Source organism: Betta splendens, chromosome 13, assembly GCF_900634795.4.
Source record: "Betta splendens chromosome 13, fBetSpl5.4, whole genome shotgun sequence".
Classification (NCBI taxonomy): Eukaryota; Metazoa; Chordata; class Actinopteri; order Anabantiformes; family Osphronemidae; genus Betta; species Betta splendens.
The window spans coordinates 19,808,091-19,822,079 of NC_040893.2; the positions used below are offsets into that span (position 1 = coordinate 19,808,091).

General features: G+C 47.6%; 4 protein-coding genes and 1 long non-coding RNA gene across 13 annotated transcripts; 3 read left to right on the plus strand and 2 right to left on the minus strand.

The window, feature by feature from the left end:
• Positions 1–185: 185 nt before the first annotated feature.
• Positions 186–2,242, minus strand: LOC114868615 (stress-associated endoplasmic reticulum protein 1). Its single transcript, XM_029172364.3, has 3 exons — positions 2,000–2,242; positions 1,391–1,463; positions 186–761 (listed from the first exon to the last, which is right to left on the minus strand). Exons 1-3 carry the CDS (start codon positions 2,081–2,083, stop codon positions 721–723), a joined length of 198 nt encoding a protein of 65 aa, XP_029028197.1. The 5' UTR covers positions 2,084–2,242; the 3' UTR covers positions 186–720.
• A 591-nt stretch (positions 2,243–2,833) lies between these two features.
• eif2a (eukaryotic translation initiation factor 2A) lies at positions 2,834–7,812 on the plus strand. The gene is made up of 16 exons (XM_029172360.3): positions 2,834–2,964; positions 3,545–3,614; positions 3,723–3,794; positions 3,859–3,977; positions 4,059–4,158; positions 4,226–4,308; positions 4,425–4,498; positions 4,584–4,728; positions 4,817–4,933; positions 5,022–5,178; positions 5,447–5,531; positions 5,813–6,145; positions 6,295–6,408; positions 6,706–6,819; positions 6,954–7,019; positions 7,347–7,812. Exons 1-16 carry the CDS (start codon positions 2,937–2,939, stop codon positions 7,410–7,412), a joined length of 1,743 nt encoding a protein of 580 aa, XP_029028193.1. The 5' UTR covers positions 2,834–2,936; the 3' UTR covers positions 7,413–7,812.
• Positions 7,813–8,272: 460 nt separating this feature from the next.
• Positions 8,273–10,859, plus strand: tsen34 (TSEN34 tRNA splicing endonuclease subunit). 5 transcript variants are annotated; one of them, XM_029171252.3, is made up of 5 exons: positions 8,273–8,413; positions 9,499–9,815; positions 9,893–10,025; positions 10,101–10,376; positions 10,446–10,859. In XM_029171252.3, exons 2-5 carry the CDS (start codon positions 9,567–9,569, stop codon positions 10,631–10,633), a joined length of 846 nt encoding a protein of 281 aa, XP_029027085.1. In that variant the 5' UTR covers positions 8,273–8,413; positions 9,499–9,566; the 3' UTR covers positions 10,634–10,859. The 5 variants fall into 5 exon arrangements, with proteins under 5 accessions (XP_029027085.1, XP_029027083.1, XP_029027084.1 ...); XM_029171250.3 differs by having other exon boundaries at positions 9,545–9,815; XM_029171251.3 differs by lacking the exon at positions 8,273–8,413 and adding an exon at positions 9,086–9,333.
• Positions 10,860–11,318: 459 nt separating this feature from the next.
• On the minus strand, positions 11,319–13,815 carry mindy4b (MINDY family member 4B). Of its 5 annotated transcripts, XM_029171245.3 has the most exons (11): positions 13,678–13,815; positions 13,291–13,434; positions 13,089–13,208; positions 12,914–13,011; positions 12,670–12,835; positions 12,536–12,601; positions 12,386–12,456; positions 12,224–12,296; positions 11,928–12,101; positions 11,670–11,850; positions 11,319–11,594 (listed from the first exon to the last, which is right to left on the minus strand). In XM_029171245.3, exons 1-11 carry the CDS (start codon positions 13,726–13,728, stop codon positions 11,452–11,454), a joined length of 1,287 nt encoding a protein of 428 aa, XP_029027078.3. In that variant the 5' UTR covers positions 13,729–13,815; the 3' UTR covers positions 11,319–11,451. The 5 variants fall into 5 exon arrangements, with proteins under 5 accessions (XP_029027078.3, XP_055370172.1, XP_055370175.1 ...); XM_055514197.1 differs by having other exon boundaries at positions 11,319–11,850; XM_055514200.1 differs by lacking the exons at positions 12,536–12,601; positions 13,291–13,434; positions 13,678–13,815 and having other exon boundaries at positions 11,319–11,850; positions 12,386–12,505; positions 13,089–13,199.
• On the plus strand, positions 12,100–13,359 carry LOC129605046 (uncharacterized). The gene is made up of 3 exons (XR_008696516.1): positions 12,100–12,510; positions 12,596–13,030; positions 13,245–13,359. It is a non-coding gene; the product is annotated as an uncharacterized LOC129605046 (long non-coding RNA).
• Positions 13,816–13,989: the final 174 nt, after the last annotated feature.

Genomic DNA, 13,989 nt, shown 5'->3' on the forward strand with positions numbered 1-13,989 from the left:
AAAAATGGACCAACTGGTTGGCAGATCCACAGATTGATAGTCTGGTGGTCCGACAAGGAGTCAGCACCAAACCCAAACCAGTGTACCGGAGCAGAACTACAATGGGAATCAGAACCGCAGCTGGGCTTTGACATCTGGACCCAGGAACCCTTCAACATTAAAAGCTCAGACATAAATTACAAACATTGTGTCCATCTTCAAACTTTATTCTGACAACACAATTGCTCAGGTGAAGCTGCACACAGTGCAGACACACCTGTGGGCTCCTGGAAACCTTCTGATTCAAAAGAGGACCAAGACAGACTCACAGCTGGAATGTGACAGAAAGGTCCCAGATGCTTTGGATCAGCAAGAAAAGTTATTTTGGTCTCAGCTCAACACTGGAACAGTTCACAGCTGCAGGTTGGACTATGCCCCCCACACCACCACGCAAGTACACAGAGAAAGGCACGTGTTTGTTTTACAGGCAGACAGAGTGAGAAGGTTGATGGCAGCAACACATTAAATCAACACAGATAACAGGAGGAAACTCGGGGGGAGGGGCACCTCAGGTGGGGCGGGCTGCAGGCTGATTGGTCAACTGGGGGAGAGCGGGTCTGTTTGATGTCAGAGTTCAAACTGTTTTGCCGGGTTCAGTTCAGGGTGGGAACACAATGGTCTGATGATGATCCAGATTCTTCATATGTGGCTTACAGCTGTAGCCCCCCCTCTGTGGCATCACTACATGCCCATCCTGATGCTCTGGATGATCTGGAAAATAGCTGCAAAAACAAACAGTGTTAGTTATTTTTCTGACAGTTTAATTTATTCAGTGTTTGTGTTTAGGTTCTTAAAGTGAATGATCCTCTGTCAGATTAAGTCCAGGTCATCATGCTGCTTCATTGATTTCTGTCTGATGTCAAAGTGACCGAGGCAAAGAGCATCAGTGTGAGTGACAATGTCAAATCTCTGAACTTTAACCTGGAGACTTTTAACTTATTTTGTTATTTTGTTTAAAATCAGCATAATAATTAAATGTTAATTAGGCAAAACAAATCCACAAACTTGGTGTATTAATTGTCTAACAAAGTCACATCACGACTCTCCTCATATAGCACAATGCTTGTGCATCAGCGAATCTACTTATTAAATAAAAATATTAAGTAAAAAAGTTAAATTTCAAGTATTTATTATGTTTTAGTCGAGATTTACAAATGTATTCACTGTATATTTACATTGTAATGTGTTTTATGGCATTTTGTTTATTTTTGTCATAATTACATCCTCCTCTTTCTACTGTTAATATTGTTAAGTTCTGAAACACTGATTTAATAAAGAAAAATTGCTTTTTTAGCAACTAGGAACCGAGTCCCAGCACGGTAATTAACAGCACAGTGACATCACGCTTTACCTGATCCGCAAACGACAAAGACGAAGAGAGCGAGCAGCCACGGACCGACGCCTTTGTCCTCGACCAGATTCCTCTGAAAAAGACAGAATATGAAGAGTAACTGAGTACCGTACCACAGTAATCACAGTACTGCGTGACCCCAAACAGTACTACAAGAATCCCTCACGGAACCATGATAATAGTACTGGATTACTACAGGGATCACAGATCGATGTCTAAAAACATTTGAAGACATTTTCTGATTATTGATCAACAACTTAATGACAAAGTTTTACGTCTTTACTACTTCGTGTAACGTCAACTTAGCTTGAAGAAAATCAACTTGTCGTTAGATGTTTACTACCTGGGAGAACAATTAATTTGCAGAACTTAATAATAATAATACAATTATCGCCCGATGTGTTATTAAAGTCAATTGACGGAAAAGCGAAGCTCCTGATTCCGGCGGCCTAAGTTTCTTTGTGGTTCGAACCCCGTGGGACTGTGCGGGCTGTTCAGCCTCCACAGGCTGACGTGGATGTTACCTGGACCCTTCCCGTGTCGGTGCCGTGGGTTCTAGTGGTTGAAGCCGGTGCAAACCAGCAGAACCAGTAAACGTGGTAAACTCACCGCTGACTTAGCTACGTTTCCTCGCTGTGTGATGTTCTTGCTGTGTTTCTCGTTCGCCATGCGAATCCTCTGTTTAGCCACCATCTTGTTTTCCTCTCGTGTATCTCTACGCGAACTTTGTGCTGTCTTATTTGGTTCTAATTAATCTGTGGCCTTTTATCTGCGTCTCTACGGTGGTTCCTCTACGGGTTGGCCGACTGGAAGAACCCAGAACTTGTCTACGTGCTCAAAACGCCGAAGCTCCACCCCGCCCCCGCCCCCACAAGAACAGCTGACTTCTGTGTAAAATGTCGGAACTTCCGTAGGTTCTTTCAGAATAAAAACGGTTGCGCTGACGCTCTGCTCTGTCGCACCCGATTATTTATTGTATATACATATTATATTTCGCATACAATTTTATAAACATGAAGTAGAGCTACAAAAGACAACTTCTGAAATGCAGACACAAAATACATGTTTTATTATCTTTTTTTTCTACTGGTTTTGTGAAATGTGAAAACAGGTAGTTTCTAATCACGCAAAGTATTGATGTTTATTTATGCATTACAACAAAAGGTTAATCTGTTAAATGAAAAATGCCAATATTTTTAACTTAACGTTTTACTTTTTCAACTCATAACGTTATAACTTTATTTTGAAAACGGAGGTGATTCCACGTTCAATTGTTTTACGGGACTTTGACGAGGCTTTACATTAGCGCCGATTAGAGTATTTATTACAAAATAGTTTCAAATTTTGTATTGGAAATAATCCGTGTCATTTGCAACCACCTGATCCTATGTGCTGCCAGAGTGATTAATTGAAGTCTCTCACTTTGTCTTTAACAGATGTGTTTAAAAATACCCATTTGTATGCTGATGTGGCACTGGGAGCCCCGCCCCTTTGTGCTCCTACGTGTTTCCGGGTAAGAGCGGTTCTTTTTCCGCCGTACGTAAACATGGCGCCACCAGTCCCGTTGTTAGCAGGTGGGTGATCTGAGTTTTTATTAAACTTCGTAGTTATGTGTATAGTGAATAATGACAACAACACGTGACCGAGTCGCTGCCAGTGAAATGTGGACATGGAGGTGCCAGTGACCATGTAAACGTGTTGTTGAAGGTACAACTGCAGCATGCCGGGTGTCTGTAGCAATTCAGGAGTGATGGGAAAAGGTGACAGAAGATAATCAGTTCAGTGTTTGATGTCACCAACCAACCATAGCATCGGTGGAAACACTCAGTGTGTCCGGAATCCATTTTCTTGCTGTTGGCGCGTGAATGTGCGATTGAGATGCAGTAGAAAAGCGCCTTTGTCGATGCTTCAACCTGGTCACAAATCATAGATTTACTCATTGGGTCACACCATGTAACTAACAACAAGACCGGCAGCAGACAGAGACCCAGCAGTAAATCTGAAAACAATCAGGAATGAACCGATCACTTTAATGTTTCAGTGTTTTCTCCAACAGTGTTTTTTCTTCAGTGTATTTAATGGCTTCAGAACGCAATGACTGTGTCCTGTTTTGTTTTGAGTCCTAATAAACTGGAATGTGTGTTCTTTTTTCAGTGCGTGGATCAGATGGTACGTCTCTGCTCAGTGGTCCTCCAGTGTGTGAGCAGCACTCCGCCTTCCACAGGTAAACACACCTGATGCCCACACAGGACCAACTGATGTCTGTGACATATCTGTGGGTCAAAGACCAGCCTGGATGATGCTGCATGAGTCTACTGTGTGTTTGTTTCAGAGACTCTCGGCTCTGCTGTTGTTTGACTTTCAGCAGAGATGGGACGTTGCTCTCCTGGTGCAACGGACACAGGTAATAAGCAGGTGGTTTTAAGATTTGAAGTCAGACTCTAATCTGAGTGACTTTCTGTCTTCAGTGTCACAGTGGTGAAATGTTCCGATGGCTCTGTGGTGTCGACCTTTGACCTCCCAAAGACCACTCTCCTGCAGATTTCTCCTCTCAACACCATCCTGGTCACCTGGCAGCCATACAGCAGTAAGAGACAAGACCTGATCAGAGACGCAGCAGACAGAAGGACGGTAGCTGCTCAGCTTTGTGTGTGTCTGTGTGTTGCAGAGAGTCAGGACAGCCCTCAGGGAGACCCCAACCTCCAGCTGTGGGACCTGCAAAGTGGTCAGCTGATCAAGGCTCTGTATCAGAAGAAGGTGGACTCCTGGTCAGTGTCAGCACTGCGTGTGTTGTTGTGTGGCTGCAGTGTGGACTGAAACCGTGAATGTCTGCAGGTGTCCCAGCTGGTCTGAAGATGAGAAGATTTGTGTCAGGAGTGTCAACAATGAGCTGCATTTCTATGAGAACAATGATTTCAGTAAGACCTGAGCATTCTAAACATGCTGCTGTTTCTGTTTGACTCACTGACTTTGGTATTGACTCCTGATCCTGTAGAGACAGTGTTTATACTGACCCAGATGTTTCTCTTCTCAGACACCATTGCCAATAAGCTTCACATGCAGAAGATTTCGGACTTTGTGCTGTCACCTGGAGGTGCGCCCAGCAAGGTGAGGAACCACATCGTTGAGCCAGCTGAGAGCCCTGATCGGACCACTGACCTGGTCCCACCCAGCTTCTTTGTCTCTCCTCCAGGTTGCTGCCTATGTTCCGGGCACCAAAGGAGCCCCATCGTTTGTTCGTCTGTATCAGTACCCGCTGCTGAGCAGCGTGAGTGCTGCGCTTGCCAACAAGAGCTTCTTCAAGGCTGACAGAGTCACCATGCAGTGGAACAAAAAAGGTTCAAGGATGAAGAAGCACCTTCATAGTCATAGTCCAGACCAGAAACCAACTGTAGTCTCACCTCCCTTTAATCCTGTGCCTCTCAGCCTCGGCTGTCCTGGTGACTGCCAGCACCGAAGTGGATAAAACTGGAGCGTCATATTACGGAGAGCAGTTGCTGCATTTCCTTGCTGTTAATGGGGAGACTGCCCTGGTTCAGCTGTGTGAGTACCTCCCCTGGACCTGGGGGTGCAGGGTTTGAGTTTCTATCAATGAACAAAGTCTGACTGCTGTCTGTCTGCTTTGAAACAGCAAAGAAAGGTCCGATCTACGATGTCACCTGGAGCCCGAACTCCACCGAGTTCTGTGTGGTCTACGGCTTCATGCCAGCAAAAGCCACCGTCTTCAATCTCAAATGTGACCCAGTGTTTGACTTTGGCACTGGTCCACGAAATGCTGCCTATTATAGGTGACTACACAGCTGTTCTGTGTTCAAACAGATGATGATGATGCTGATGGATAGAACCAGTTCAGTTCAGCGTTGTCAACACTGAGCCTGGCTGGAAGTCAGCTCCTTACTTCAACGTGTCCTAGTTTTAGTTTCATTGAATTGAACAGTTTGTCAGCTACAACCTGAAACCCATAAAACGGGGCAAAAATAAAGTGAAAGATATTAGTAAAGGGAACCATACACCTGCTCCTGTACATTCAAATGACCTCATGCTTTCTGTGTGCAGTCCTCAGGGCCACATCCTGGTCTTGGCTGGCTTTGGGAACCTGCGGGGTCAGATGGAGGTCTGGGACGTGAAGAAATATAAACAGGTGAGGTTTTCCTTAACACACACACACACACACACACACACACACAGTGTGTGAGAGGAGCTGGTCCCACTGATCTGCTGCTTCTAAACTGGAGGGAAACCGTGTTGTGTCGTCTACAAACCGCTTTGGACAAATAATTCAGGTCTCCTTATTTCATTAACACCACTTCTAAATAAAACCTATCTCAAGATCTTTACACAGTAGGTGTAAGACCCTACAGAGTTCAGTAATACTGTTACATAAAAACGTTACAGTTTTATAACTACCCTGTGTTTTCTCAGGTGTCCAAACCTCAGGCTCCAGATGCCACACATTTCTCTTGGTGCCCAGATGGAGAGCATGTGGTCACAGCCACCTGTTCCCCGCGGCTGCGTGTCGGTAACGGCTTTAAGATCTGGCACTACACCGGCTCTGTGCTGCACAAGCAGGATGTCGCTGCTGGGTCGGAGCTGTGGGAGGTTCGCTGGCAGTCGTTCCCTGAAGGCAGCTTCCCTGAGCGGACTGTGAAGTACCAGGCAGCACCCAGCGAGCTGGGAACCACGCAGGCACAGCCCACGCAGGCCTATCGCCCGCCTGCGCTGAGACACATGCCGGCCACATCCATCTCCAAACTGGTGAGGACACTGCACAACCAGTTCACTGGTTCCACTGCTGGTGTGGATTCACCTTGTCCAGCAGGTCTTCAGTCTCAAATCCATTTTTTCATCAGAGTTTCAAAAATGATAAAAGTCCAAATATATTCTCTGTTTTATTTATTTATTAGCATGAAGATGAGCCTCCTCAGAACATGCGTCCTGGTGCTTCTGGTGAGAAGAGTTTGTCCAAAGCAGCTTTAAAGAATAAGAAGAAACGAGAAGCAAGGAGAGCAGCAAAACAGGTGAATGAGCCCAAACCAACAAAACGTTTGTGTTCTATGTGCTAAAGTTCAGGACAGCAGCTCAGTAAAGCTGAGGGGAGCCAGTGGACATACTGTAGGACCCGGAAGACAGCTCATGGAGTAGAACTAGTGCTCTATAAATGAGTACTGAGGAAGGCTGGGACACCATTGCCTTCATGGACCTCTGGTCCAGTGGGACCTGGTTTGTTCACAAACAAGAACGTGTAGTTAGCCAGTCAACAGCCTGGCAACAATTGAGCCCTGGTCTCATGTTGGTCTGACTGTTTGGTTCTGCAGGAGTCAACACCCGAAGCCGAACATCCGTCTGACCCAGTTCCTGTAATAAGCAGTCAATCGGAGCAGGGCAGCAACATCTCGGAGTCGGACAAAAAGATCAAGAATTTAAAGAAGGTGAAAATATTGGAGGTCCTGTGAAGCAGAAGCAGTTCAGACTGCTGTCTGTTATGACAGATGGACACTGGGTCGGGGGTTGTGGGGGTCTGTTATGAGTTACGTTTGTTCTGAGTCTCAATGGTGTGTTACAGAAACTCAAAGCCATTGAAGAGCTGAAGGAGCAGCAGGCGTCTGGAAAGGTCCTGCAGAGGAACCAGGTAAGCAGGAGGTTTAGCTCATCAGTCATCCCTGTTCAGAAGTCAACGGATGTGCTTTGAGAACATCTCTTTTGTGTTGTGTGAAAAGGTTCTGTTCAGTGGCAGCAGAACATGATTTTAGTTTTTCAAGATGTTTCATCTCCCATTCACTTCTGGACTGACGAACTATAATCAGTTCTCACTGAACTGAACCATTTCCAAGCAATGTGTAGAATGTAGAACCAACACTATCAGACACTTAGATTATCAGAGTGGACTGGATATCACTGTTTTACTAGTCAGTGATTCATAAAACCTCATCAGTGACACAGAGTCTGTTTTATGCAGCTGGAGAAGATCCAGAAGGAGACTCAGTTGCTGCAGGAGCTGCAGGAGCTGGAGATCGGACAGTAGGATGCATCAATCCGGCTCCTGGCCATGCCAACAAACCCCATATAGCAACTGTCTGTAAAATAAACTACACAGGATGACAGGTTGCTGAAGTACTTGTTTTCTTCAGTTTATTTCACCTGTGACACACCTGAGGGCACCTCATAAATGCCACCCTCTCAGCACAGGCGAGGAGTTCTGGGACATGTAGCAAGGTGTGTGGGAAAACGATTTGATGACAACAGCTAAAGAAGCAGTTCAGGTTTTCAGCAAGATCTTTGCAGAAATGTGATACCAGACCAGGTGTGATACTGTATTTAAACCTGTTGAAATCTGTACAGCTGAGGAAATGTCCTCAACACGTAAAGCCACATCTGACAACATATGATTTAAAAATGAGCTTGAATAAAATATTTGTTTATCAGTCTGCGATCAGTGTCTTTACTATCACTGACTGGAAATGAAATTCACCTGGAAGTTGTGTCAACCTACATTGACAGGTAGCAAGGAGTTTTGACCAAAGTCCATAATTATATTATAATTATGTTTAATAATTATAATAATAATCTCTATATTTTTAAATATAAATATATTTATTTATTTTTTTATTAGTTAATATTTATTTTATATTACTTCATGTGTGAATAAAACGGTTTGTTTACGAGTAAACACAAACATTTTACGACCCAGAGAAATTAAAAAACATTAATAGTTAAATAATTAATTTTTTGACTACGTTTAAGTGTTTTCCCGTTACAACTTTCTATTGGCTGATTACTCTGTCAGTCAATGTGCTAAGGGCTTCTATTGGTCAGTTTACCGCCTAGTTTTACTCTTATGTGGGGTCGTTTTTCCGTTGCGGTAATTCTAAACGGGCGGTGTCTGTCTCTCAGTATGTTTTTTTCGCTTGACCCCGCCCCTCCATCGCGACGTACTGGTTTTATATCCCTAACAAGTCTCAGCTGCGCGCCGCTCGCGTTTCCTTCGTTTAGCAGTTTACCTGCGCAATTGATGCGATGTTTACGGTAAGAGCTGTTCAACTGACTGTAGCGAACAATGGCAACGCGTCCTACGTTCATCGCTTGTTTTTGATAACTTTTTAGGTGTTAGAACAATAATGACGTAAACATAAACACATGTGCCTTTTATCAACTCATTTTGTTAGTTTGTTTAAAAAACAAATCATAGAACAGTTTTGACTGTATGCAACTATAACACGCACATAGAGTACAGCTGTACCTGTTCTCTTTGGTGTTTGGAGAATTTACAGGTAAAAACTGACCAAACGTTTTAAGTTTTTTGTTAAAGCACAGGGGAAAACACTGACTTTGCGTCACTGGAGGCTAGTAGTAGTACACGGTAAAAATTTATATACTCTTTAGTTTATTATTATTACATTTATATATTATAATCATTATTCCTAAACACACTATAACATGTGTGTATATTGTTGTTGTTGTGGTCGTCTTTGAAAGCACTAAATAGCACTATAAAGTAATATAAAGTATTATTGTAAGGAACAGGTCTTATTCAGCATTAAATATTGGTTGTAAAAGAGTCCAACTTTGATTTTATACATTGTATTTACACAGTAAAATATAAAATGATGATTTTTTTGGGTAAAGTACCCAATCTTAAGTACCTTTTTTCCATTGGCAGCAACGCTGTTACAGTAAACATTGTATCAATCGCGCAACTAAACTACAACGACTAATCTGCCAACGGAAGTGCTAACGGCGCTCGCCGGTTTCCGTCTGGATTTGTGAATGACAATTGATTTCGTTTCTTTCTATTCGCAACAGCTGCGTGTTCATGTTTCTCTGTGGTTTGAATATGTAGTGGGAATCTATGTGGATTTAACTGCAGAGTGACCGGTTTACGGAGCTTGACAGGAAACACGTGGTTCGTAGCCGCGTAGCATTAAGCTACCCACTGGTCAAACTGGGTAAATACCAGTTTGGATGATTCAATAACAGAAGAACTAACGTTACACTCTGTGTGTGTGAGAGAGAGAGAAAGAAAAAGCGATGTTTTTCCTCTGTGGTCTTTCTTGTAGTGCACAGTGATTGTATACATTGTTAAATGACTGTTGGATTTCTTCTGGTTCCAGTCTCGGTTGGCCCAGTAGTGTAAACTGACTGGTTTCTGACCTCCAGAGGTTTGCAGCTGCTCCTGGCAATGGACGACTGCCCAGAGGGGACCCGTGTCGCTGTGGGTGTCAGTCTGTGTGACTCGGCTCCTCTTCTGTGGAGGCATCAAGACCTGAGGCAGGTCCGGTCCGAGGGCCTGGTGGGAGCTTTGTTGGGTTCTCTGCCCCGGACCCCTCGACAGAACGGCCGTCTGGGCCGCCCCCTGCTGCTGCTGCCGGAGGAGGAGAGACTGTTGAGTGAGCAGGGCGCTGCTGCTGCGTTACCAGCTGCTGAGCAGGTCAGTCAGGTGGTGATCTGGTTCACCGTCTGCAGGTGGAGGGGACTGGGTGCGTTTGATCTGCTTGGTGTTGGCAGGACGGAGGACGGGCGGACCTTCGTTTGCAGGTGGAGCAGTATGAGGTGGAGCAGCAGAGCAGTCATGAGGAACAGAGTATCCTTGCGCTGGAGGACAGGAAGTCAGCGCTGGTCCGGGCGATGTCGTCACCAGGTGAGACCAGTATCACGAGTGCTTCACTCGAGTCTGTAGCTGCCATCCAATTCCACATGGTTCTGGTTCGTTTAGGGGCCCAGTCTGACGAGGCCCTCTGGGGCCGCCTGGAGGCTCTGGACCAAAGCTTCACGTTCCCGCGGTCCGCCCTGGCTGTGCAGCTGAGCACCGCCCGCTCGGGGCTAAGCTACTGTCCGGAGTCCCGGGCCTTCCTACAGGCCGACTGGCCAATCAGGACTCAGGGCGGGTCAAGGCGTGAAGTCACATACCAGGTGTTCAGAGACCTTAGGGGGCGGGGCTTCTACTTGACGTCCGCTGGGAAGTTTGGAGGAGACTTTCTGGTGTACCCAGGTCAGTTTCCAGGTTAAATCGCCGTCTGAGACTTTGTTTACGTCTGAAATGTGTCTTCTCCCTCTCCAGGCGACCCGCTGCGGTTCCACGCCCACTTCATTGCCATTTGTCTGCCTCTGGAGGAGTGCCTCTGTCTGCTGGACGTCCTGGCTGTGGCTCGTCTGGGATCCAACGTGAAGAAGACCGTCCTGCTGTGCTCCCCGGGGACGGACGGCACCGTGCGGTACACGTCACTGCAGTGGAGCGGGATGGTTTAGCTCCTGTCAGCTGACTGTGGGACGTTCTCGAGGACACGGACGGGGACTCTAAAATAATCCTGTTGAAGAACCAGAGGAGGCTCCGTTTGAAGGCGCAAACTGAGGTCAGAGATCAGTAAAACTGCGCAGGTTTAACTCTGGATCTGAGAAGCTGCTTGAGGTTGTGTCACTGGTTAGTGCAGCGTCATTTGACTTCCACAATAAAGTCGAAAGGTGAAAACACTCAGAGCTGTGTGCTGTGTTCTACCTGTGCATTTAAGACATGCGTGATCGAAGCGACGCTGGGAAATGGAGGAAGTGACAGAGGGTCGAGACCTTGAGGTCTGGACCAGAGGCCTAAATAATGTGAAATAGGACTGGGGTTGGGGCTAACGTGTGGGCACACGTTCAGATTAGGATGGTTCCTGTTTCCTGTCTCTGACGGTTGAGGGTAACATGAATGACTCAGACTTGGTTTAAATGGGCAGAGTCCACGTTGGCCTGTTCTGCAGATACGCTCTGAAGCTCTGTTGCTGTCAAACAACATTAAACCGGCAGCGTGAGGACGTGACACAAGCTGACAGATGACGGAGCTTCTCCAGAACATCTGGACCAGTGGGTGAAGAACACCGGGTCCGAACGTTTGGAGAGTGACACCGCGTCTGGGTTTGAAACAGCACGAAGAAGGGTTTTGTGCACAAGCAAACACTGAAGAATCAGAACCTTTTTATTTGTAATCACGAGGGAGCAGAAGCGGAGCATTCAGACACAGTTTGGACCAGAACAAACCATGTGACCCAGTTTGCAGCTCAGTCTTGGTCCTTCTGGAACCAAAATGTTCAGTAGAAAGGCAAGGTGTCGTTCCACGTGATGGCAGCGCCGGCCCATTTGGTCCTGATGGTCATTTCCAGTGAGGGGAACCTCTTCTCTGGATCTCCCTCAGTGTCTGTGGATGACGCCTCCCAGTGGTGGGAGTGTGTGTCTGCACACAAAACAGAAGAGGCAAATAGCGGATAAGACTGAACCCCGACCCAACCTGGCCGGTCCCGGTCCTCACCGACAGTCAGTCTGACCGTGGACCTCTGCGAGCTCTGCCCGTTGTAGTAGTAGAGGTAGAACAGATGCTCCATCTTCCAGTCGGACAGCAGCATTCGGTTGAGGCTGAACAACACCGAGCAGCTGCCGTTGATGCAGCAGACCCAGATGGGGAACCTGGGGGTCTTCAGCATGCTGCCCACCTGCAGAGGACAGGGAACCACGGGCCCATCAGAACCTGAGCACGCCGGCGCAGGACAGGCCCGTGTAGCAGCTCCACCTGTGGCAGCGTGTCTCTCTCCATCTGCTCCCGACTCCAGTGCAGATACCCCACGTCGCTGCGACACAGGACGCCCTGCAGGGGGCGCTCTGCCGGTGGCCGCTCCTCTACGTGCACCGCCCCGTTGAAGACGTGAGGACAGGCTCTGCCTGTGAGCAGCAGGTTCAGCAGAGCCTGCGGAGACAGAGGAACCCTCAGGAACCTGCGAACTTCACAACCCAAATTCTTCATCTGCCTGAGGTTCTGATCCAGACCCTTTGTAGCAGGAGTGGGTTCATGTTACACGCGTTTCTCACCTGACGACAGATGAAGTTGCCCAGACTGAGGTGCAGCAGGTGGTGGGTGCTGGAGTCCAGATCCTCCTTCAGCCTGTGGAGACGAACATGTGGGTCATGGTGGATAATGTGTTTCTTCTAGCTCCTCATCAACAATCACACGACCTTCATGGTTCCAGTTACCTGTCGACGGTCCGGGAGCAGATGAGGCTGTAGAGGAACAGGATGACTCCGTGACCTCCCTCCTCTTTAAACTGGGAAACAAATGCAAGATGTGACGTCTCCTCCTCTTCTATGTGTGAACTGAGGTAACAAACGCGTAGATTCACTCACACACTGAATGTGATCCAAGACGAACTTCCTGACATCCTCTTTCCTGTTAAACGTAAACAGCTGCAACTGAGAGACAGAGGAGGCGAAGGTCACCGGATGCAGCCAGTCCAGAGACAGGCGTCTGGTGTCTCTACCTTCTCCGTGAAGTTGTCCAGCTTGTAGTCCAGGGGAGGAGTGATGCAGTAGTTCTCCGCCACCAAAGCCACCGTAGCACTGAGCTCCTGTCCGGCCGACCAGAGGCAGTCGGACAGCGCCGCCGCCAGCGCCCGCTCCTGCTGCTCCTGTCCGACCGCGCTGAGGCTGGGAGGAGACACAGCACCAGGACGGACAGATGTTTAGAAGCGCTGCGCTGCAAGAAGTGCAGCCGCGTCCAGGTACCTGTGCAGGGTTCGTCTCTCCAAGCTGTTCTGATGCATGAACAGCAGGTGTTTGATGACTCGGGCCTGGACCACCATCTGGATGGGCCCGGCTCCACCCTGAAACACACCCCACCAGGTGAGACTTACACGGCACCCAGACAGTGAGCCTACCTGGGCCCGGAGCCGGCTCTCACCCTGTCCGTCTCGAGGGCATAGGACAAGTCCGAGTTTGGGTCCCTGAACACAAAGGAGGATTTTCTCCACTCGTAGTTAAAGACGTGAAAAGTTCTACCAAACAAAATCCGCCTCAGGCTCTGAAAGTAAAAACAAAACTGTTTTTAAAAACTCAGGGGGTCAGAGCTGGTACTGGTTCCAGATGAGGTCACTGGGTGCCACCTCAGTGAGCTGGGGGGTGACCGGCGTCCCTCCGAGGCCTGGGGAAACCACCAGCCTCCGGGGGATGGAGCAGGGTGGGGGGAGGGCCCTGCAGGGAGGAGGGGCCTCCTCCGGGTCCTCCTCGTTCCCCACGTCCAGCAGCCTCTGGAAGAACAGATGTGGCCCAGATGTTTTGGATCACAGGACTCAGATGGAACTTCCACCCGACACAGACAAACACGACGCGGTAACTCCACCCACACCTTCACCCCTTTAAGAGACGTGTGTCGGTTGGTTCTGGCACAGGGTCCAATAAGGAGCTGTGGAGTCGTCAGACAGCTCGGTCCCAGTACTGACAGTAACATTAGTGGTACATGCAGTGGTCATAGTATTTTCCATAGTACTCACGTCTGGATTCTTGTTAACTTCCAGTTGAAGCAGTTCAATGTAGTCTGACATCACAACAACCACCGGCTACAGTAGTAAAACTAACACTGGGAGGTCCGGATGATGGAAGTAATACTAACTAACAGGACCAGCACCAGCTCGACCAGCACTGCTGTTGTTCTACTATGACAACTGCAGTAACTGCTGCTCAGCTCCAAAGTGAAACTGGATCTGGTGTGTGTGTGTGTGTGTGTGTGTGTGTGTGTGTGTGTGTGTGTGTGTGTGTGTGTGTGTGTGTGTGTGTGTGTGTGTGTGTGTGTGTGTGTGTGTGTG

What these genes read in the sequence shown, in the direction of transcription:
- tsen34 (XM_029171250.3), top strand. Translation starts at nt 8,283, where the DNA reads ATGTTTTTTTCGCTTGACCCCGCCCCTCCATCGCGACGTACTGGTTTT. An exon ending in CAATTGATGCGATGTTTACG is followed by an intron (nt 8,414 to 9,544) that starts GTAAGAGCTGTT and finishes TCTGACCTCCAG; the next exon opens with AGGTTTGCAGCTGCTCCTGG. An exon ending in AGACTTTCTGGTGTACCCAG is followed by an intron (nt 10,377 to 10,445) that starts GTCAGTTTCCAG and finishes CTCCCTCTCCAG; the next exon opens with GCGACCCGCTGCGGTTCCAC.
- eif2a (XM_029172360.3), top strand. Translation starts at nt 2,937, where the DNA reads ATGGCGCCACCAGTCCCGTTGTTAGCAG. An exon ending in TCCTGGTGCAACGGACACAG is followed by an intron (nt 3,795 to 3,858) that starts GTAATAAGCAGG and finishes TTCTGTCTTCAG; the next exon opens with TGTCACAGTGGTGAAATGTT. An exon ending in CAAGGAGAGCAGCAAAACAG is followed by an intron (nt 6,409 to 6,705) that starts GTGAATGAGCCC and finishes TTGGTTCTGCAG; the next exon opens with GAGTCAACACCCGAAGCCGA.
- mindy4b (XM_055514197.1), bottom strand. Translation starts at nt 13,728, where the DNA reads ATGTCAGACTACATTGAACTGCTTCAACTGGAAGTTAACAAGAATCCA. An exon ending in AAGTTAACAAGAATCCAGAC is followed by an intron (nt 13,435 to 13,677) that starts GTGAGTACTATG and finishes CTGTTCTTCCAG; the next exon opens with AGGCTGCTGGACGTGGGGAA. An exon ending in TCACCCCCCAGCTCACTGAG is followed by an intron (nt 13,209 to 13,290) that starts GTGGCACCCAGT and finishes TTTTACTTTCAG; the next exon opens with AGCCTGAGGCGGATTTTGTT.
- LOC114868615 (XM_029172364.3), bottom strand. Translation starts at nt 2,083, where the DNA reads ATGGTGGCTAAACAGAGGATTCGCATGGCGAACGAGAAACACAGCAAG. An exon ending in GAAACGTAGCTAAGTCAGCG is followed by an intron (nt 1,464 to 1,999) that starts GTGAGTTTACCA and finishes TGTCTTTTTCAG; the next exon opens with AGGAATCTGGTCGAGGACAA. An exon ending in CTTTGTCGTTTGCGGATCAG is followed by an intron (nt 762 to 1,390) that starts GTAAAGCGTGAT and finishes TTGTTTTTGCAG; the next exon opens with CTATTTTCCAGATCATCCAG.